Genomic DNA, 23212 nt, shown 5'->3' with positions numbered 1-23212 from the left:
TAGTGAAGCATTCTGCAGCATTGTTTTTTCAAAAAGTGCCCCTCGACTTTAAGCTGACGTTTGACCAAAAGTTTGTTGAGGTGCACCGTCATGCCACTGCTGTCTCGCAACAAAAAAAATCTTCGTCTGGTCTCACGTTGGTGGAGGTCAGAAGGGTCCAGGTGTCCTGTCTCTTCGCTTTTCCCGCTGTCAGGGAGTATACACACGGCAGACGTCTTGTCACACAGGAAGCAAGCTCCCATGATCTCCCCCCATCCCCCCCCACCACACTTCTTTTTCACTCCTTGCCCCGCTCAATCACAACCCCGCATCTTGGAGTGCTACTTGAGTCATGACTACACCTGGGACCCCTCTCGCCTCGCTGTCATTGGATCAGCTGCAAACTCGAACGCCACATCCTCTGTCTTTTGTTCTCTACCCACATATTAACTCTGAACTGCCTGAAGAACAGAAAGACTACAGCAAGCAAAAAAAAGAAAAGAAAAGAAAAAAAAAAAAAGAAAATGGATCAAGGTCTTAGAAAGCTGCATATGAAAAAAAAAAAGACAGGAAAAAAATGTCTCTAAATGTTTCTTATGCAACAATTTCAACCCCTCACACATTTTTTTCTGAAGGCGACACTCTTCGGCACACAGAAGTGGGTATTCTTGTTTGGAAACAATAGCAGGCGTGCTTCTGAGGCAACTGTTAAGCTATTGCAAAGCAGATGCTTTTTTTTTTTTCTCTCCCAATCAATTTAACACCTACACCTCCCCTCTCCTCCTTCATGCTGGCTTTGGCTCATCAGTTTTAAATGGCAGTCTTGCATTGTTCTTTTGACTCACTCAGAGAATAAGAAACATCTCCGCTGAAGTTACAGCCTGATCGAGTCTTAATCACCAGTAGGTTGGGTCAGCATTGACGGGGAGTAAAGAACACTGCTACATGTTACACAAACCATTGCGGTGTGCAAAGACTCAATTATATTTCTGAGAGTTGGTAAAAACCGGATGAGGATTTAGAAATATTTTTTTTTGGCTACTTCTGAATCTTGTGCTAGACAGAGCTGCAAGAGAAAAAGCCATCTGTGTCTGACTCTTATCCCCAGCTTCTCCAGATGAGCCTGAGCCAGCAAATGTCAGTGGGATAAAGACCAAGCCTGACAGACAGACACAGGAGTTTTGTCATTCCGTGTGTCATCCCTTTGCTAGCAAGCCCAATCTTTGCCGGTCTCAAAAGCTCTGAAATGATTGGGGGGGGGGGGGGGGGGGGAGAAGGAAAAAAAAAACATTTTCAGAGTAAACGTCAGGTTTTGTAACTCCTCCAAGCACCACAATCCCTGAAACGCTGAGGACATGAACTATTCTGGTACCCCTCCGGCCTTTAAGAGCTTTCATTATTGTCTTATGTGCTGTATGAAAAGATTACCATGGAAACGCAAAAACACACCACCAATTTCCCCACAAACAAGATGAGGCTCAGCAACAAGATGTTCTTTCAGAAGCCAGAGGTCTGTCCAGTATCACAGGACATCTGATGTGACTTGATATTTAGAAAAAGAAGGAAATACAGATTTGTGCAATTCATCTGCAAACAGATGACAGTGACAGTAGGCAAACAAGTGCATCATAATTCAGTATTAGCATTATCTTAGAAACAAAATCAGATCATGGTATGTGAAATTATGAAATTATGTTTCTGAAGTTCAGAAATCAAATTAAATTCTAATAAAACAAACATGAGAGAAGAGAAAATTATAAGAAACATTTAGCTGCCACTTGCACTAGCTAAAAAAAAAATAGCGATAACAGCACATGATATGATTTAAGTGCCATTTTTCTTCTAGACTGTTAAGTAAAATAATTTGTCTGGACACTGTAAAGCCAGCTTGCTGTGTGGTGCATGGCCGCGTATGCTTGACATGCATTTATTACCAAAAAGGAACAGTAGGGGGAGAACAGGGAAGTTTCTTGAATTAGACAGCTCATATCAAAACATAAAAAAGAAATACAAAATGAATAAAAATGACTCCAAACATAAAAATCAATAAAACCAGAACTGCATTTGGCAAAAAACCGCTTGTTCCCTCAACAAGGTAACCAGCCATTGCTATAGCTACAGAACATGAATGGAACATTACCTAAGCAATGCACAGCAAGAAATCATCACATTGACCCACTTCAGCTCTTGAAAGAAATCCATGTGCACAAATTTAGGCAGCAAGAAGTGCTGTTATGATTACAACTTAATAGTTAAAATGTTCTCAAAATGTGAAGGGGCTATCAAGGACATCTACGTCCATTTAACAAAGGCAAAGATTCCCTATCAATGTGTCCGCATGATATGCACAAGCATAGCCAACCCCAGAGAACACAAATCCCTGGATGTTGCACAGTCTGCACCCTGTTCTCAAGTGCTGCAGTTACCCAGTTGCAGCGTCAATAGTGTTTGTCGAGTGGTTAAAGCTGATAAGAATACACATGATTGCCTTGAGCTCGCTTAAAGGCTGGTTTGTCAGAGCAGCTTGTAAGATAGAATTTTCAGTGATGGAGACAAAGTGGTACAAACAAGTTGTGTGATTCATATTCCTCAAAACTGCTGCTTTTTTCCCCCCACTCTCTTAGTCTTGTCATTTCACTTAATTCTTTTTTTTTTATCCTTTGAGGAATTACAACAGAATACGTTGTCATATGGAGAACTAGTTTACAGCCAGACAAGCTCTTCATATAAGGCACCTCTGCCTTGACTTGTTGGAACGGCACAAAATAATGCCTCTTCACTTTGCTCTTTTCCTCCCTTGCTTTAACCTACCACTGGTTCCATTAACTGCAGCGCCCGAGCAACCTTGAGCGTACCCAATATTGACAGTTACATAACAAAAGATGAGTGTGGAGAAGATTGGCGGTACAGAGGAGGAGGGCAAGGCGAAGGGATTGAGAAGTGTTGGGGTGTGCAGTATAAGACAAATAAAACAAACCTTTCATAGTTCCCACCCAGATCACTGGTGCACCCGCTCCTCTGAAGACCCCCTTGCCACCCTCCCATCTCAAAAGAACATGACATATTACTGTTTTTATTTCCAGGAGAAAACTTCTCTACCTCAGCTCTACAAAACACATAACTTCACCGCTGGTTTCAGCCTGTCATTTGGCATTATGTAACTTTGAAAGCACTCCAGCCGCGAAGCAAAAATGTGACGTGATGGCAGGTGATGAATGAGGGGTAGAAATGCAGACCGGCCCCCTTTTTCTGTACTCTACTGCTTTAGCCTCATACACCCATAAGCTATTCTCCCAATACTATAATCTTGATGGCATTGTGTAGATGCAAAACCTTTTATTTGCCTGCCATCATTCCACTACAAGCGCTGCAAGCTTGCAATGCAAGTCGTGCATGTTGCATGGTAAATACTGCATAAGTTGGAAGGAAGCGGAGAGGAAAGCTATATATGTATGTATTTATATATGTATGCACTGTGAAGTAGCATCCTGTCCTACATCCAGTAGGAGTGGAATCCTAAGTACAGCTTATGTCTGCAGATATTAAACTTTCAAGTTAATGTAAGTGATGGAAAGAAAAAAGAAAACAAAACACACATTTCAGGGTTGAACGCAGACTGTAAAAATTAAAATCGCTCTCCTAATCACGTCTCTACCCAGGAATCTCCAGAGAATGCGCACATTTAATCCCTGAATCACTGCAAGTTTGTAAAACCGGCATACAAGCGTATGAAAGCAGAGATTCTTGCAGGCAGACGAGAATTTCCTGAACAGGAAGAATCCCTGCTTTTCAGAGAGCGAGGCAGGAAAACGGCACCAGAAGCCCAGCCCGTGACAAAACAAAGAGATTAAATGACCTGTGAATGTGACTTTCCAGTGTTTTTTCCCCCCCCATTAACTCACACACATCTTAGAGACCTGCTGCCCCCTTCTGGAGGCTGACGAGACGTCACCGGGCACTACAACGCCTGCCTACTTTTTTCATGCGTCGCCATGTGTCCTCCCTACTGAAGCTTTCTTGGCTGACTAAATCTGCAACAGTTACACTCACAGTTGTATCTGGCCTGCAGATCTAATAAGCTTGCCTGCATGTGCTACTAAAAGTAATAAGCGGTGATACATCGAGATTCGGGATGTACCGCTGCCCCTCGCTTCACCGGTGCTTTGCACTTCTTGTGAAGATATTGCTTCCTGCCTTTCAAATGAAATCCGCCCTCTTGAGACACACAAAATACAGAACGCAAACATGTCAGACCTCCTTTGAGGTGCAATTTCAGCGCTGGCAAGGGCCAAATGTCAACCAGCTCAAACAGATGGTGTGAAGAGCCGGGCTGAGACGCTGACCTTGGTCGGCAGTGACGAGGGGTGGGAGGGCACAGTGAAGTACCCAGTGTTTGCGCGAATCAGTGGATGTTGATGCGAGCGTCAAGAGAAGACTGTTGCCAGGATAGGAAGGTAGAGTCATGTCAGGCCTGTTTGCTTTGCAGGTGCTTTGGGACTCAGCGGGATGCTGTCAAGCTGTCACCATGACAGAAGAATGTCAGAGGCGGATAAACAGCTTTTCATAACTGATAAGCAGCACATACCGTCCTCTGCTTATTTATTTTGTTTATTTTTTCCATTTTAAATGATCTAGGCTGAGTCCCCTGTTAAGAAATAACTACCTCTGATTTGTTTACATTATCCTTTAGAGCTGAAGAACATCCCTTCTCAATTTTACCTTCTGAAGATTATTAATTTGTCTTTTATCCAACAAACTGTAGAAAATGTGCACAATTTCTAAACTACAGTGTGGTAAATAAGTATTAGCCCCTTTCCTGATTTCTTTCTATTTTGCAAATTTGTTATCACTTTAATATTTCACATCATCACACACATAGTGATCAGAGCCATGTAACCCCAGAAAATGCTAAAGCGACAAAAAACATCTCAAGCTACCTTTTCAGCACTCTTGCTTCCTCAGCCATTTAAAAAAAAGTAATTTTGACCTAATCTTAATTAATAAGTCCTCGCTTCTTTAAAATTTTAGAATTTGCTCTCAAATAGATCCATTTCTTGTCTTTCTTTTTCCTTTTTTTTTTTTTTAACCAGAAAGACAATATTCTGGAAATATTGGGTTGGTTAAACTGATATGGAACGAGGAGCCATATAGCATCACACTGTGTAGACAACCAATCCATATTTTTTCTTTACCTTATACGCTCTGAAAAGTAGTATTTAGTCTACCTGTGCTGTTCTGTGCCACACAGATTCCCTGTAGATAGTTACCGATGCCAAACAGATCATTATAATGAGATCTTTGAGGTTCTGTATGCTCCAGTTAGTCCATGCACCGCTGCTTCCCAGATACACGACTACACTTCTGCCTTTATAACAACCAAAGTCAGCTCTTCCGATGAACACAGAAACCCCTAGACTATGGCCCTTTTTTTTTCTTTTTTTTCTTCTTTTTAAACTTTAAAACAAGAAACACTCTTGCAGCTACCAGCAGGCCATTATGGAGAAATCAAAACCTTACTCCCAGCTTCAGTGTTTTGTCCATCTACGCGTACAATACATGAAATTCCCTCAACTTTTCCCACTTCTTATCAGAAACAAAAGGTGCATAAACAGCACAGGTTTACCTTTTTTTATTTATTTTTTTCTTAAAATCAGAATTTATTTCATTCTTCAAAAGTAAAAGAAAAACATGCGATATTTTAAGTCTCTCAGTTTTCTGCTAGACTGAGTACGGGGCTTTGAACGGAGGTGAGCGGCCAGAAGATGGATAAGTGAAATTCACCTTTGCACAAATGTGTATTTCTCGAGAGAAGGCAATTTCCTGTGGCTCTGTTCACAAGCACATTGCTGCAGTCCGAGCTCGGTCACACATCAGTGGTCCGGAGAATGCATTCTCCATCGGTTAATGCCCAAACAATGAGCATTTCTCTTTTTTTCCAAAGGGTTGCTAGAAGTTCATTTTGTGCAAAACTTTCAGTTTGAGTATTGAAATTACATTTCCTCCTCTTCATCTTCTCCCCTCTCTCCCGTGCCAATGATTACTTAAATGTGAGTGAACCTACATTAACAGCGGTCTCTTCAAGAATGGAAGGTGATAACATAATGATAGAACACAGAGGGAGAGCTACTTCAGAGTATCCCTTTTCCCTTCTGAGCGCAGCTCTTCCTTTGATCATCAAATTGTTCTCCTGAAAATCCACTTGGTTCTTGAATTATCTTGGCCGCTGAAGTGGAAACTGAATTTTCTTTGGAGGCCAAAGCTTCTAAAGACAAAGGGAAAAGGAGCGGAGAAACTAATAGAAAAGATGTGAGAATGGAACAAATTGAATAAGAGAGTAAAATCTGTATGATCCTTATACCTGAGGATGACAGGGGGAAACTTATCTCGGTCCTCAGACATTACAACTGAGCACTGATAACTCTCTTCGCCTGCTCTCACACACAATGGGGAAAATAAACTCAATATACACCTAACACTGCTGGTTGTGCTCAATGTTTGATATTTATTCATCAGTTCAAAAACATACACGTATACAGCACATGCATTGGCTCCAACATAACAAATGTTAATAAAAAAAATTTTAAAAAAAAAAAAACCTAATATGAAAGTCATCTCATTCGATAAGAACTTATTCTTTATGATATAAATGCTTTATCTCTTTCTACTTTGCTCCGACTTCTCTGCAATGCACATGTAGATACATTGATGACCACGCATGAGCGTGAAGACTAAAAATAAAGAGCAGTTCAGATCTTCGTACTTGTATAGAATGAGCAAACAAGTATTATCTAACAATGAAGTACAACAATTTTCCCAATCACATGGGAAATCTATGAAAAGAATGGAATTATTACCAATGTAAAACATGAAGCACATTTACACTGGAAACATTTCTAATATGCTGCTCTGCTTTTATAAAAATAAAATCTCCACATTACAGCATGAGCATTAGCTGACTAAATCAAGAAACTTAGAGATAATCTCAGTCAAGTCAGATGCGTTGCAGCAGGGAAACATTAAAACTGCAGGATGGTAGCTCTCAAGGACCGGAGTTGGTGATCCCTGACTTCCACGTTTTTCCACACACTGCAAAGCATTGGACACACTTCGCTCAAAAACTCAATTTTCTACCTTACATGTATACTGGGACAAGGATGGTGGTTCCATCAAATGGCAAGGTCAAACTTAATAGCTTGATTCAACTGTGCATTTAACCGCAGTGGAGAAAAAAAACTTAAATAAATATAAAGATTTTCCTGTTTAGAATTATTGCTTCCTGCCAAAAATCCATGTTCATATCACAGTAAACTCTTTGTAAACCCAATTCATGTGAAGTAAAATGTGACTGGCCAGATCTAGTATCACTTTAAATGTTTTGGGGGTTTTTTTTCTTTTCATGGATTTCCATTCTACAACATCAAAATCACTGTTTTTCAATCAGCTTTTATCATGTCCAATGAAATACATTCAGCTTACTTTGCTTCTTTATGAACTTTCATCCACAAACAGGACCATTCGAACACAACCTGACCGTCTATAGAAATCACTTTCCGCCAAACATCACTGTAAAACCTGAAGTTTACCACTATTTGAGAAGACATCTAGCAGACACAAACTGGACAACGAAAAGATTAAGCAGCTTTGGTTTATAAAAAGGCATCACCAAAACATTACACAAATTGAAAAGATTTTTATAGATTTTGTTGTTTATCACTAAACTACAGAAATTTCTTCCTCAGCAGGTGTACAATTTCTCACCTATACTGGAAGCAAAAACACATCTGATCCAGATATTTTTTTTGTATGTGTGTGTGTGTGTGTGTGTTCTTGTATGTGTTCCCAAAATGTGAAACATCTGCTGATAAATACCAGACCTGATTATCTGGACGTTGCTCTGGCTTAAAGTGGTAACATACAACCCTGAGTATGACATTTCAAAAGAAAACATACAAAGCCAAAACCACAAGTGAACCATAAACTGCAGCCTTCCAATGAGCTAATTAATTTCTCTAATATGGAATAAACAAATCAATTTGGAGTCCTCCCTTTCCGGGGTGTCTTTCAAACTGAAGATTACAGGTTTATTACGAGGAGGAAACACTCAGACTTTTGTAACTTACACATAAAACCAAGCTCCAACCTGGTTAATCATTACTTTTGTTGCTATTTCTTAACAAAGTGACAAACTGTTTCCAGTTGTATTAAGGCTCAAAATACAGTACAATAACTTTAAAAGAATAAACTTGAAACATACTATTTTTTATTGTTTAGAGGACTAATGGCCTCAACAGAGGCGATGAAACACAACAGGTAAAATTTAATCGCCATCCAAGTGAAACCCAACACATGGGACACGACAAACAGCATTGACGGTGTCGTGCACGGATCGCTTGTCTCCAAGAAATTTGATTGGTAATGATATTGGAGGGAATTTTGGCATTGTCCCTCCAATATAATTAGTACATGACAGAAAAATCATGAAGAATGACAGGTCGGGAGATTTGGCTAGAATTGAGAGAAATCCTTCTGTTGACTCTACTTTACAGAAGAAAAACCCACCATCCTGTTTTAAAAACAATGAAACATCCTGGTGGTCTTGTTATGAAGTGGGAACCTGTCCAGGGTGTACACTACCTCTCGCCCAATGATTGCTGGGATAGGTTCCACATTCCAGCAGGTTCCATTTAGGAAAAGCAATGGATGGATGGATAAAAACATTGTGATGAATATCAACATTTTATGGGAGACCGTGAGGCCGAACCAGAAAAATTCAGGTTAAACCCTTACTGATTGGTTATACTGGTTATACTGCCATACCACAGTGACAACAGTTAAACATTTTTCAATTTCTTGTGTCGCGTTGCAAGCCCAATGTGCATGTCAATCGCGCAAAAACAATATATAGCAATAAAAAAAAAAAACACGAATGGAAACACCTAAATTTAAAAATAAAAAAGTCCCAAATATCGCTAAAAAGTTTTTACGCTCTCAAGAGGTGGTTTTTCAGATGTTTTGATAAAGTAACATATCACAAAAGTGTAATGGAAACACTTTTATCGCATTTACGTGTCCCTGGGCGTGACGCGGGGGGGTTGTGACCAGTTAATTTACGGTCAAGATGGCGCGGTGTGGAACAAACAACAACGAATTTCAGAGTTTTAGAAAATAAAATGATGAAGAAAAGCTAGAAAACCCCCAAATAACGGTAAGTGGCTACCTTGCATAAGCCACAATTTTCGGAAAATTCTGAGAGGACCAGTTTTTCACGAGACTTGAGGCTAACGCTCTAAACACTGTGAAATGGAAACTTCACTTATATTTTGCGACAAAATGTGATGGAAATGCAGCTTATGTGAATGATGGCAAAATTTCCCATGCACGAATTTCACCTCTTGCTTGGCTGGAGGAGGAAAGTGATTTTCGTCTCATTGCGCAACTTACTTACATAGGAAATAAAAGGATAATAAGCAACATCACCCCACCCATGTGTCAAACCCATTACAATGACCTACTCATCTGTTCAACTGTATATGGCCTGTTACGCACTAGCGTTGGCATTCTGATCACAGTTTTCTGTAGTTGCAGATGGCTTCCCATTAACCAGTGGAACTATGAAAATGTTTAGGGATTTTTTTTTTCCCCCTTTTGAAAGTATCTAGTGCAGGCTACAGGTTTGAGCAGCTTGGTATTTACATATTGGACAATCTAAATGTAGAAGGCAGAGCAATGTAACCTAATATCAGAAACACAATGTAAGAGTGAAGGAAAGTCCTACACTAACCATAGGCACAATCAAGACTCTTTTTTTTTTTTTTTTTTTTTTTAAACTCACAAGCGACAGGTGACAAGCTGTGCAGCTCCTGACTTAACTATACCTGTGCATTTGTGTGTGTGTGTTTAATTGTGCCTACAATTTACAAAAGAAAAAACAAACAGAAATATTGAAAGAGCCAGAGGAAGATTTCAGCTTTAGCCGTTTTGTTTACAGCTAATGCATGCTGTCTGTTAAGGAGGCTCAACAAGTCTAAAGTAGAACAGACAGCTGCATTCAGATGGCAGCTTGAAGGAAAATCACTGTTGGGAAACTGTACTCGTCCTGTTCAGAATTCTAATGAATATGGAGGAAACCCACTTGAACAATTGGAGACAACGCTGAGCCTTGGCAGGCATGCACACAGTCTAGCAAAACAAAAACATAAAAATCCTGATACGTAAGAAGCAGCTTGTAATTTTGTGTCATTCCTGTACTCTCTTCATACCCTAATACTAATAAAAATGCTCATGTAAACAATCAATTCTTTGCTGCAAGAAATGTTGCATCAGACCAATGATGTCTTAGGTCCAATCTAATCTAAAAAGATTAAGCATCACCACACATATATGTAATACTTTAAAGTAGAACGTTATATCTAAACATAGCACATAGCGCAGATTATGAAATAAAATCAGGCTCCACAAACACCATACACACACAGGGTGTTGTAAACAACAGGTTAACTGTCTTGTTTACAAGAACATAAAAGAAGGTCAGCAATGGTGGAAAGATAAAGGCTGTGTCTGAATGTCCCCACTATTCCCTCACCCCTCATTTACTAAATAGGGCTACACTATAGTACACTATTTAGTGCACCTACTATATTTGCTATTCGAACCCAAAGCTAGCTATTTTCATCTCATCGCAGATCATGTGACTACAGGCTGTCACCACAGCAACCACCACGCGTCGTTTCAAAACCAATCCAAACTTTTGTAAATAAACAATTATTTTTTTTACATTGTATTTTCTTCTTTGTCTGTTACATATTTATTCAACAAATATGGGCTTAAATGGAATAGTTTATAGTTTTTTCTTAACCTGCTTTGACATTCAAATGACCAGCGCCACTTTGAGCTCCTGCACACAATGCATTGCAGTTTATATTGAGCTGTCTAGTGACCATTGATGTTCACTACTCTTTAAGATGCATTGTGCATCATTTTGAGTGTACTACTGTTTTCTCTTTAAACATTCAACAAAATGCTTGTACTTAAAGACTAAAACCAGAGACGGTGAGGATGCGGTGTATAATATGACTGGTTCCACTTGTGTTTTCACTTTGACACCTTCAGTCCACTAATAAATCAGAGCTCTTCAACATTAACTAACTTTCAGGCTTCTTTAAGCATCTGTGGACTGTGCTGATGCCTGTAAAGCAATGGAAGGCTGTAACAAGATATCAAAGGGTTTCCTGCCTGCAATCTTGCAATCCCCACTGTGTAATGTCATTAAAAGTAATGACTGTTAAGGGCTACAGAAAAAAAATTAAATAAAATAAAGCATGACCGCTGAGCAGAAGAGTAAGATACAACCCAATTTTCAGAGGACCTGCATGATGGTTTGCACAAACTCTGCACGGTGAAGTCTACATCAAAGAGTCATCAAAAGGAAATCTGACCTGTAAAAACCATAGTATGAACTTTTAGAAAAAAAAAAAAAAGACTTACCAGTGCTTCATCCTCAGAGAGAAGCTGCTGCTCATCACGGACGAGCACCACTTTAGCCTTGACTTCATTCACCGATATGCTGTTGGGGTTAGAAAGGAAGTGTATTAGTATTCCACCCTGCTTTTTGGAGAATATTACAGGTTCATCTTATCAGGATGCACTGAACATATCAAGGTCATCCCCAGCTACACAGATACCAACAACCTGTTCACAAGGCATGCATCTTCATCAAGAGAATTTCAACCTCACCTGCTGTGAGGAAACTTAAAGATTACACCTTTAAAAAAAAAAATAGATCAAATAAATATTGTACTCTTTTACCAAATAAAAACATCACCGCAAGGTCAAACTGTGTTTTAAGAGGCTCTCACCATTAAACTTCTAATAAATTTCCCTTGAAGTTCAGCCAACATTCAGATGAGCGGTTCCTTGTCCTGTTGCATGTCCCACACAACACAATGTATGGAACAGTGTAATCAAAATTAGACACGCCGCCTCTTTTCCTACAACACTAAGGCCTTGTCTTCCTCCATTCTCCTGTGTTCATATCCTCCTTCCAGAGGTTAGAACTAAACTGCCTCTACTGAGCTGAGATAATGACTGCATACCCAAAATCAATCCCCAGAGTCCATCAAAAGCGGAAGTGCAGGCAAACATACAAAGCGAATGGCTTGTTCCACTACAGAGGATCAATGCAAGGGGTAAGTGCTCGAAAGAAACAATAGCTTTCAGCAGTGTGAAGCAGCACAAAGGCTGCAGAACAACGGCTCTGAAAATCTGGTGTGAAGAAAATTGGCTTTGGCCCCAATCACTGAGGGCATTTCTACTCATATAGACTGCGACATTATAAAAGCAGGTGCTTCGCAACACACACTGAGGAGGCGCGTAATAAATATTAAGGAACTCACAGATACACAGAGATGAATCCTGACAGAGTGGAGTGGATAAAAAGCACAACCTGTTCGTGGGCCTTTGGGAGGCTCCATCATGGTTCATTTCCTGAAGCAGTTGGTAGACACTATTTATAGGCAAGCATACTGGTACCAGTTAATCCTGCACTGGGCTGCCAACTGCCTGCCAGCTGGCACAGTGGGTTGCACTTGTGTGTGGTGCATTGAAAGGTTTGAGATGAAATAATGGTGACGAAGACCAGATTCTACATTAATAACCACCATGGGAACTGACAGAAGCTGGCTTTCACGTTGAATCTTTAAAAGTTCAAAGTTACGTTGACAAATCTTCACCAAATACAAGGGAAAAAAATACTTACACTGTTTTAATGCATCTATGAAAATATAAATGTGAGCATAATGATGTTTCTGAATAATTCTGTGTGTTTCGTTGGGGATTCAAAACTTTCTGGAAACAAATGGCTCCAATAATTCTTATGAATCAATTATTGGCAACTAAATGGACACAAAATTTAGATCAGCTCAAAATATAAATGAGATAATAATTATCTGCGAATCTGCATGCAAAATCATTTGCAATTCCAATGAAGTGGATTCAGAATGGGGTAATGTTTTACCAAGTGTCAATAGAGATGAAGCTAGACAAATAGCTTTTTTTATTTAGTAAAACATGAAGCATCTGCCATGTGCATATTAATCCAGTCAGCAAATTGCCTGGAAACTGCAACCACCTGGTATAATTTCTGACTTTGCATTTATAGGAACAGCAACTAAATCAAGCTCGACACTTTGGCTTGTGAACTGCAAAGCCTTACAGACGTACACATACGAAGCCTTCGCCTCTTGTTTTATTCAAATGGGCGTCGATACATATATCGCATCAAGATAGCCAGCTCACCAAACCCACTGGCTGACACCACTGAGACAGAAGCTGCATGGAAATACACATCACATTTCAGCTTAGTAATGTGTTTGTTTAAGCTCAGCTCATGGAGAGACACTGCTTTCGATGGAGTGGATAGAGCAGAAAGATAGTTTCAGAGCTGAGAAGGGAGGGGATTGGGGTGGGTGGGGGGGCAGAGGAGGTGAATAATGGTACGCATCCAATTGCAGGAATGCATAAATGGGCATATAGCACCTATCGCCTAGAAAAACGCTGCACAAGCATTCCATCCTCGAAGCAGCCATATGTTTTATTGCGCTTTAGGTTTACTATACCCAGCCCGCTTCCAGTCCGAGAGAATATGCCCAGTTAGCTTAAGCAGTATTGATTTTTTTTCTTTTTCTTCAAACATGTTGTGAGAAAGTGAGGAATGTGAGGGTGGAGTTGGCTGGAGAGGAAAAAGGCATGAAGAGGATAGTTAGGCTCCTCGGAGATCTCTGCTTTTCTGCCAGCCGCCAATTTACACATCTTGCTTGGAAGCAGAATAGACGCCAATCTGCTCAGTTGAATGACATGCAACACTTAGCAGCGTTAGTTAGTCAGTCCTCTTAGATGAGAAATTTGGCAGAAGTGAAAAACATGAGCTCTCTGAAACTTGACTGAGCAACGTGAAAAAAGTAGCTTCCTTTCTTTTTAAGTTTGCTTTTAAAAAATAAAAAAAAAAAAGTACTTTTTAAGACTTCACAGCTAGCCAAGGTGGAACTAACAGGCGTTATCTTGCACTAAAGTGCATAACAGACATCTGTCTATAAAAAGCAATACAAGTTTTCATCTTGCTCATTTTTTATGCTGATTTTGTCTCTCTTTACTGGATTAGCAAGACCTTTGAGGTCTTGAAGAGGTATAAGAAAAGTGAATTTGCAACCGAGCAGATTCGGTAATATTTCAAAATGCTCTGCTGATCTACACTTACAGGATTTACAATAGTTCTATACATAAAGTTTTTTAACTTTTAGCACAATTCTGTATGATGGTATGGGTTGATGTATGAATTCAGGAGGAAAGCCTCTGAGAAAACTTTAGGAACCAATCTTTTCCGTTGTACAATATATGTATATATAAGAAATTAAATAGATTTGACATAGACAACCATCTTCCTGTTCTCCCCCCTCCACACACCAGCATTCGCGCCCACTGTGCTATATTTCTAAAAAGGCACAGCAGGAGATGAAAAGCTCAACTGGGAGCAAATATGCTTAAAGAATTTCTTTAGTATTGGATTTCATAGCAATCTAAATAATGTGACAAAAAACCTTTTCACACTGCCAAAAGTAGAATCCTACAGGGAAAACTGTTTCAGTATAAAAATATCACCAGCGGCCTTCAAACTAACTGAATCGGTGGATCCCTATTATGTTAAAACCTCTGCCGGCGCAATAACCAAACTGTTATTACAGCATATTTCGCACAGTTTCGAGTTAGTCCCACAACCTCTAGAGTCGTTAAAACTGGGGCAAATAGGTTTTCAACATTAGTCAGCATATTACTTACCTGCCATCTTTATTGCTGTCCAGTAACTGGAAAAGGCTGGTTATTGTGTTACTCTGTCTGAGTGCTGAAAAAGAAAAAAATGACATCATAAGCGCAACTGTTGTGATAAAACCAAGGACAATGGGGAAATGTCTTTTATATAACCATGTTGGATTTGTTCTTTATCACTAGTAACAGCCTATCAATACTAATTTCTTTTCAATACAAACTAAGAGGCAGGAAAAAAAACCTGGATTTAAAAATATGAGGAGCAGGGCGGTGGGGGGGGGGCATGTGGAGGGGGGGCAATCAGGCAATGAGTCAGTCACGCTGTGCAAGAACATTTGGTTTCCCTGCTGGGGGGGAAGAGAAAAAAAGAAAAAGAAAAAAAAAAGTGTGTCAGTGTCCAGAATGCAATCAGGAGGCTTTGTGCAGCAATGGCTGGGATGACAGCGATTTCCCTCTTCTCCATTCATACTCGCAGGCAGCCTAGAAAGACACGCGGAAAACTTCCTCAACCCCCTTTCTACCAAAGCATGTGACCCCAACTGATTCATTTTGTGAATCGCATTTATTGGAGTGGGAGGAAGAGGAAGTTCTCTCCTGTTTAGAGCTGAGCATCTTCCAAATCATCAGCAATGCGAAGGATGTAAAAAGGGGCAAATGATTGGCCTCGAAGTCTGGGGTAAAAGCACTTTGCATGAAGGTAATTGCACATCCGCTGCAATTACCTTTTCATACTAATTACAGAAAAGCTAATTGTGAAAAGCTCTTTTTTTTTTTTTTTTTCCTCCACGACATACAGCACAAAGAGCCTATGCTGATAGCAATCTGTAAGGAAATAAAGAATTAAATAAACACCCGGATTTATAAATTCAGCCTCAACAAACAAGAGCTTTAATGCTGTCTCAGAATTAGACGTTTTGCATGATGCATAGTTGTACACCCACAACATGCCTAGAAAATCATCAAATGTCAATGTAGAAGGCAGATTTCTCAACCCCCCACTGTTGACGCTTTAAAAAAAAAAAAAAAAAAGCATGATTTGCTAATATTCTCCTGCAATATGCACAACATCTGTCATATTAGCAGCCCATTCTTTTGTTTGAATAGCTCTCTATTCCCAGCCTAATGCTTGACATTCTCAACCCATCCCCTGGTCGCCGCCTCACAAAAATGAGTGCACAAAGGAGGAAGAGAGATGGTCTCATCCCTCTCTTGACTGCAAAGCTGTAGCTATGAAAAACAGCCATAAGGAGGATAGATGGAGAAGGGATGAGCGAGGAGAGATGAGAGGAAAAAAAAAAAAAAAAGATGGAGTAGATGCAAGTAGAAAGGGGTAAAAGGTAAGAGGGAGATGGGGAGAGGGAAGAGGAAAATGAGGAGAGAAAAGAGGGAGGGGAAAGACGAGGAGGAGGTTCAAAACATTGGCTCTTTAGGCCAATGGCACATATAGGAGGCTATGTTTACTAATGGACACCATCAGTCATCCACACATGTTGCCCTGGTGATATCAGAGCATGCTCGTAAAATAGGAGAGGCACATAGAGAAGAGAGAAAATGGAACCTATCAGCAGGAGTCTGCAGATCTATGCCTAGCCTACAGACCAGGTTATCCACACAGCTTTCTTAGTTATTGTGGGCTGTGCACTGCAAGGCAAGGAAAACACATATTTTCTTGTCTTTAATAGACAAGAAGCAATATTTGTGGGAAGGAAATTACTTCTTTCTGTGGGGGGAAAAAAAATGCTTTGAAATGGAAACTGATCAAAAGGCTGCAGGTTTTGCACTGAGCTTTTACTTTGCTGAAAAGAAGAGGCTACGCTAATGCTCACATAACCTGAAAATAAGGAGCTAAACGGCGAGTTTTAATGATGGAGGTTTACAGCCACAGTGTGACCCGAACAATGCATCATTTTCCGAAAACACTGCCGCTCAAAGTAAACAAATTACTGGCTTAAGTTTGTTTGTAGATTCATCGAGATTGGGATTATGGTTACTTAAAACAGTAGCCTGGAGCTTTTCTCCAGGTTTATGCAAGATTTTAACAACATGAGCCTGGTATGACAGAGTTCTCTAAATGAGATGATACATCTAGCTGCAAGGAAGTCACGTCCATGACCACATTAATTAAAAAAGGGTTGTTGTTGTTTTTTTTTGTTTTTGTTTTTTTTTGGTAGGTAGCTAAGAATCAAAGGTAACTTTACTTTACATCAGGGATCACCAACTCCAGTCCTCAAGGGTAGATGTCCTATAGTTATCGAATGCTCCTCTACTACAGTACACCTGATTAGAACAAAATGGATCTCAAACAGCTTGTCGTCAAGTTCTGCATGAGTCTGACCCATTCATTTAAAATCAGGTGTGTTGCTGCAGGGAAACATTCAATACCTGCAGGACAACGGCACTCGAGGACTGGAGTTGGTGATCCATGCTTTAAATCAAGAATGGGGAAGGATGTCACTCTCTGGGGGAAATTTATAGTCTTTATAAGGCATTCAACAAGTTTGATTTTAGGAGGACTCCCTTCTGTATTACAGACGCCTTTCCAAAGGTTGCAGCAAACCTATATGAGTTTAAAAAAGGTTTTTTTTTTTCCCACAAGTAAATAGTCTTGTGTGCATATAGATTACTCATTGTTGTCTTTAAAACAAGTGTACCAGCTAATTTCAGATCTTTTTGTTTCTCTCTGGCTCTTGGACAACTCACGCACTAGTCAGTTTGTAGTGAACTTGTGTTTTTTCCACTTCCAATATATGCCCTCAACAAATTTAAGAAACCCATTCGTAACCAATGTCATAAATATGTTTTGCAACACAAGTTTTGAAACATTTCTTGGGTAATACCTTAGTAATAAGACATTTTTACTGGCCATCAGTTGGGACTGAACCAGCTTGTACCTTTTAAGTCCCATCATGTCACCAGCAACAACAAGGGCTGTGTTCCTGTTCTGTTCATTTACACTCTTCCCCCACAGAGGCAACCCCACAGAATCACTACGATATCCCACAGAACAGTGTTTCTCAATTCTGGTTTTTAAGGACCACTTGCACTGCATGTTTTAAATGTTACTGCACGTTAACACACCTGGCTGAATGGCTCATTAACAGGCTTAAAAAAAAAAAAAAGGAAAAAAAAAAAAAACTTGAGGTCTGTGAAACTAAATCAGGAGTGTTGAAGAAAATCTATAACCTGCGGGGCAGTGGTACTTGAGGGCCTGATGGATAAAACACCGTCATAGAAGATCTACTTCTCAGTACACTGGTAGCATGAATGGTTGAGGAACCACGGTAATTTGAATTAAGCATGTCAGTTTCTGTCACCGGCAACATGTTTGTGTGACAAGCGGCAGGATTGCTTTCTAATTACCGAAAGATTTCAGGTGGGATCTTGGCTTTGCATGCCTTTCTGAACCTCCCTCCCTTTCTTTCTTTGGTGCTTTTCTCCTGTGTAATTACATATCATTTAGCTTGTGGACCTAATTGTTTTGCTTCTTTGTATGTGTGTGTATTGTTTGTTACCAAAAACTAATGAAAATTTCATGTCAACAGCTGCATTAGCAACAAAAGGAGTGCATGTTCAGTACCAATTTATCTCATCTACCCGACTGTTTATACAAGTTATGCATTTAGGAGAATTTCAAATTAATAAATGAATCAGCTAAAGACGCACAATGTTAACGGCATGATATCGGTATGTGTCGATATTGGCTTTAACATAAAATACTGGACATTGGCTTTTCCACTGATACAATTAGCTGATAAAATAACAGGCACTGTTTTGTGATGGAACGCCACAATGTCACCCTGCAGGATCGTGACCTGCCAAAAACCCGATGTGTGACCTGCAGCAGGTGTGAGGTACAAACCAAAATGTCAACAACATGGAAGTTTTTTAACAGCAGAACTCAAACAGGTATGGAATTTTAGTGTCCTCGTGTAAATTAGCGTTATTATCGTTTCCCTGGAAGAACCATGCCCCACTTCAGTACTAACTTCCAGCTCAGATCTCTTTTGTAGGATTTTACTGAGTGCACTAGATACAATACCTTGCAATCTAAATCAATACGCCTTTGCTTTCAGATAGTGTTTGAAATCTGCTTTGTGTCGCGTCAGCAAGATGGTAAACAACACAGTTCACATGTAATACAAGTACACTAGTACACACGTTTTCACAAATATATCACAGACTACACTAGATTTCTCAAACTTCTGAGTCATGAACTCAGGAAATTATGTTTGTTATTAAATATAATTGTGCACACAATCAGTGTTTTCAGATCGAGATCAGCACCTGATTAATCAGTCTGATCAGCTAACATGTTTCCTTCCACTGACCTGCAAAGTCAAATTAAAACGTTTCAGAAAAGTATAAACTCCAATGAGTTACAAACTTCCAACACCTGCCATCTGTGAGGGAAAGCCATGCGGCAGATGTGATTATTGACAATCACCCAAACGAATTGTAAAAATATCAGCATATCTGATATCAACCAAAAATCCCATTTTGTGCATCCCTAAAATGAACACTTTTAATGTAAAAGGTATGTTGGAGACTTGGCTGCACTGCTGAATGCGGCATGCTATAAGATGCTGACTGCTGAGACATCTTGCTATAAGCTGTCGTCAGTGCACGTGAAGAGAGAAGATGTGGTTTACAAGAGAGTCGGCCAGCAAAATCAGGTCAACTGGGTGGATTACCAAGAACATGAGGAAATCCCCTCAAACTGTGTGTGTGAACTCAGGGACGGAGGAGCTTTACATATTGGATGTGCCTTTAAAAAAAAAACAGTTTAATTACATTAGGCCTTTGCATGATAGAATTTATATCAAACAAACATCGTTAAAGGAAAAAAAGACCTCAATTCGAACCCAAAGCTTATCATAGACGGCATTTTTCTCATTAACTGGGAATAACAATGTCTTTGTTATGAAGAGGATTTACTCCTGATTTCCCGACGTGCTTTGCACATTTTAAAGAAAATAAAATCTATTCTTGTCTAATGAAAGCACACCATGTAGAAACAGGTATTACAACAAACAACTCCATTGTCATTAAACTTGCATAACAAAATGTGTTAGATCACATGTTTATCAAAATAAAAAGAGAGGTTGGCTAAATTAAGTTTACTGCTGAATCCAGTCAGAATACCACATGCAAAAAAAAAGGGCAAAACTTCCAATTGCTGTTCTGTCACATCATATATCCCCAGCTCGCCATATTTCGATTTTTTTTTTCACTGTACCACACATATGCCACAACAAGAAACTAATTTTCTTTAAGGGTACAAATAACCTTGCCCTCTTAAACTTCTCAATAACTGTGAGCGAAGCCCTGGAGACCCATCTGAGCAACAGCAGCAGTAAAGGGAGGGACTATAAAGTTCTACTTTGCAGGCTCAGCCTCTTGTTCTCCCAGCACTTCATTCCTATTTTGACTCAGGCTATTGACGGGTCAGAAAGTGACAGAAAACAAATTAATGGAACAAACTGTGTTGTGATGTTCCTGTATATGATTGATAACTTGGTGAAACACAATATGTGTCCTCGCTGGTATGTTGTAGTTAAAGGTACTTTTCAGAGAAGTGGTTTATTGTACGGGATGTGTAACCAAAATGAGTACCTGGAAGACGTGTGGGTGGGTGGGCCAAAAGTGAGGCCCACTCACTTTTGTGCTAGTTTTCAGTATAACATCCATGGTGACATGACAAGATTGAGAAATGATAATAAAATGAAGAGGCTCATTTACTTAGTGGAATTATTTTATTTTGAGAGATGAAAACTAAGTGCATCTGAAATATGCGGTCGTAAAATTCAACAGGAACACAAAAGAAGCTGTGCTAGACGCTGCTTTGCACTTGAATAAATACATTTCTTGCTTATTTTGGTATTAAAAAGGCATACCATCACATATTACAGACTGAGAAAATACTTTCCTTGATATCAAATTAGACTATTCAGTGTTCACGATCTGTTTCAACCCCAGAAATAAAATCTGGATTTAAACAAATGCGGTGAAAATATGTGAGGAGGCTGACAAGAGTTTGCTGAATTTACCTGTTAACAGACTAATATTAATACAATAATATTGCCATGTTGATAGCACTCTATGCAGGTGGGAAGAAAATGATTAAGCGTCCGTTAAAGGTGTAGCGTGTGAGAATGACTGACATCTAGTGGTAGAAGCGGACATACAAATGCCTTCGGATGCTAGGTACAGTTGTGAACACCAAAGTCCTTCCAGACAAATTATTTTATCAACAGGTGGATCCCGTAACCTCAGGTCCATTAGTGCATTAATGGAAGCTACTTCAAAACTGTGTACATTTAGACTATATTCTACTGTGCGCCTTTTCAGGCTTTACTTATCTCAAGTGGTGCTCTAACACTTACCAAACAGAGCTGGTTTTAAAGCTCAAATAGTTCTCGCCTCAATTGAAGACCTATTTCTCCATTCAAAGACACCATAGTAAAAATGGTTGGAGCAAATATGGCAGCTGTTATGTATGTGGACAGATAGCAAGTAGATTTTAACAGCTCAATCCAAGAGAATAAAAACAACTGTTTTTCCAAGTAATTACATACAAACATACCAATAGAAAGATGCTTTTTACTGATGTTAATTATGTTCTCTTTTTTTTTTTTTTTTGTCATTAACCTTTATTTTAGCTAAACAATGCATCGTAAAGTGACAAAAACTAGCAGCTGCACACATAGGCAGACAAACTGGCATTAAATCTGCATTATAAAACTCCAGAAAGAAAAACTTGAGTAAAATATGCCAAAGGTCTGTCTTGCTCTAATAATGGACGTAAAGGATGACAGGCTCAGAAATGTTTAAGGGTGGGGTGCTGAGATGGCCAGCAAAGGTCAGCTTACAAAGTTGGAAGTATGATAGATGCATGCCCACAAGAGCCGAACAAGTCAAATGACCTTTACTGCAATCAAAAGTGTTACTTGAGGGCCAGATAGACACTAAATAGAAAATCAATTGGAGACTTGATACATTATGACAGAACCCTGTGAAAAACCTGACAAGATGTGTAAATTGTGTATAAATAGGTAACAGAAGACTGCTTCGTGGACAGATTGAAGAACTTACAATATTTAGCAATATTTTTGGGTCATAACTAGAGAGTTGTGTTTTATAGATCCTAATAAACAGGTATTTAAGCATATATTGTTTAACTGTTTAAAATATTTTAACTTTTAAATGATTCAGCTCAGCCAGTCTCTATACTCTATATCTCCTACAGACATTTAATGAGTGTAAATCCTTCATAACCCATTTCCTATCCAACCTCACAACTTTCTGTAAGTCAGAACATCACTTAAATGCCAAGCCAGCTTGTGCTCGGAGCGATAAGGGAATTTTCCTGTGACTCACAAGCAACTTCTCTCTCAAGGTTTGTGGAACGTCAGAAAGGAGAGCTGTGGAAATGCAATATGCTGTTGCTCAGCAATCCTCTTCTACTCACTTATTATCAGTGGGAAAGGCATCTTTATTTAACCTTTACAGTTGCTTCTGATGTTCAGCTGTTTGACATGCCGAGCTTCTATGGCGTGCTTAACTTCTGTTCGATGTAAAACGTGAGCAGGAATGAAATAGAAGCTGCGTCGTAGCTGGATAAATGGCCTAACTATGCAAACTGAAGCAATCCTCTGAAATGAAAAAATGCCTTTAAATGGAATGACTCTTACCTTGGTCCCCTGCTTCTTGCTGTGCTTTTAATGCCTGCTCTTTGAGTCGGTTGGCCTCATTTTTCCTCCATCTGTGTTCCTCTAATTTGATCTGTAGGTCTTCAGCAGCCTGCTGAAGCTCTCTAAGCTGTGCCTGGACACACACAATGTAAAGCATCACGTTCATTATCCCAATCACTTACGGTGAAAAAACAAAGTTCTATGACAGCGATCCTCAATCCTGGCCCTTTAAGCCAGTGTCCTGCAGCCTTTCTAAGTGTACCTGCTGCAACGCACCTGATTAAAATCAATGTGAGCTTAGCAGACATGTGCAGAGCATGTCTGAGTGCGAGTCAGGTGCGTTGCAGCAGGGACACTTGGAAAACCTGCAGGACACCGCCGCCTGAGGACCAGGCTTCTACAACATTTTTATCCTGATATCATCAAATCTAAACAAGTACGATTGTAAATTTGGTTTTGACTCTTGTCCCTTCCTCAAGGAGTCGCTACAGAGAATCACCTCCTCCCATCTACCGATCCGACGCAGAAGCCGTATTTGCACGTTTTTGTTGGAACGCGTATTATGCCAGATGCCTTTCCTGACGCAACCGCTGCATTTATTCAGACTCAGGACCGGCCCTCAGAGAACACTGGCCTGCATCGTGGAGGGCTCAAACCACCGACCTCCAGGCCAGTGGACAACCCGCTCTGACACCTGATCCACTGCCACCTTAAATTTGACTCCA

The 23212-nt window shown here is 39.8% G+C and overlaps 1 protein-coding gene across 2 annotated transcripts in view; it reads right to left on the bottom strand.

Moving 5' to 3' along the window:
• Positions 1–23212, bottom strand: part of LOC306768853 (glucosidase 2 subunit beta-like) — a 143038-nt gene that overhangs the window by 109085 nt on the left and 10741 nt on the right. For both annotated transcript variants that reach the window (XR_013771667.1, XM_079257312.1), the window contains exons 6-8: positions 22488–22620; positions 14809–14872; positions 11464–11542 (exon numbers count right to left, since the gene is read on the bottom strand). Coding sequence is in view for 1 of the 2 variants with exons in the window: in XM_079257312.1 (XP_079113438.1) it covers positions 11464–11542; positions 14809–14872; positions 22488–22620 (276 nt within the window). In the remaining variant the exon portion in view is untranslated. The remainder of the gene's footprint in view (positions 1–11463; positions 11543–14808; positions 14873–22487; positions 22621–23212) is intronic.

This window comes from Telmatherina bonti, assembly GCF_933228915.1.
Source record: "Telmatherina bonti genome assembly, chromosome: 18".
Classification (NCBI taxonomy): Eukaryota; Metazoa; Chordata; class Actinopteri; order Atheriniformes; family Telmatherinidae; genus Telmatherina; species Telmatherina bonti.
This window is presented reverse-complemented; position numbering and strand designations above follow the sequence as displayed.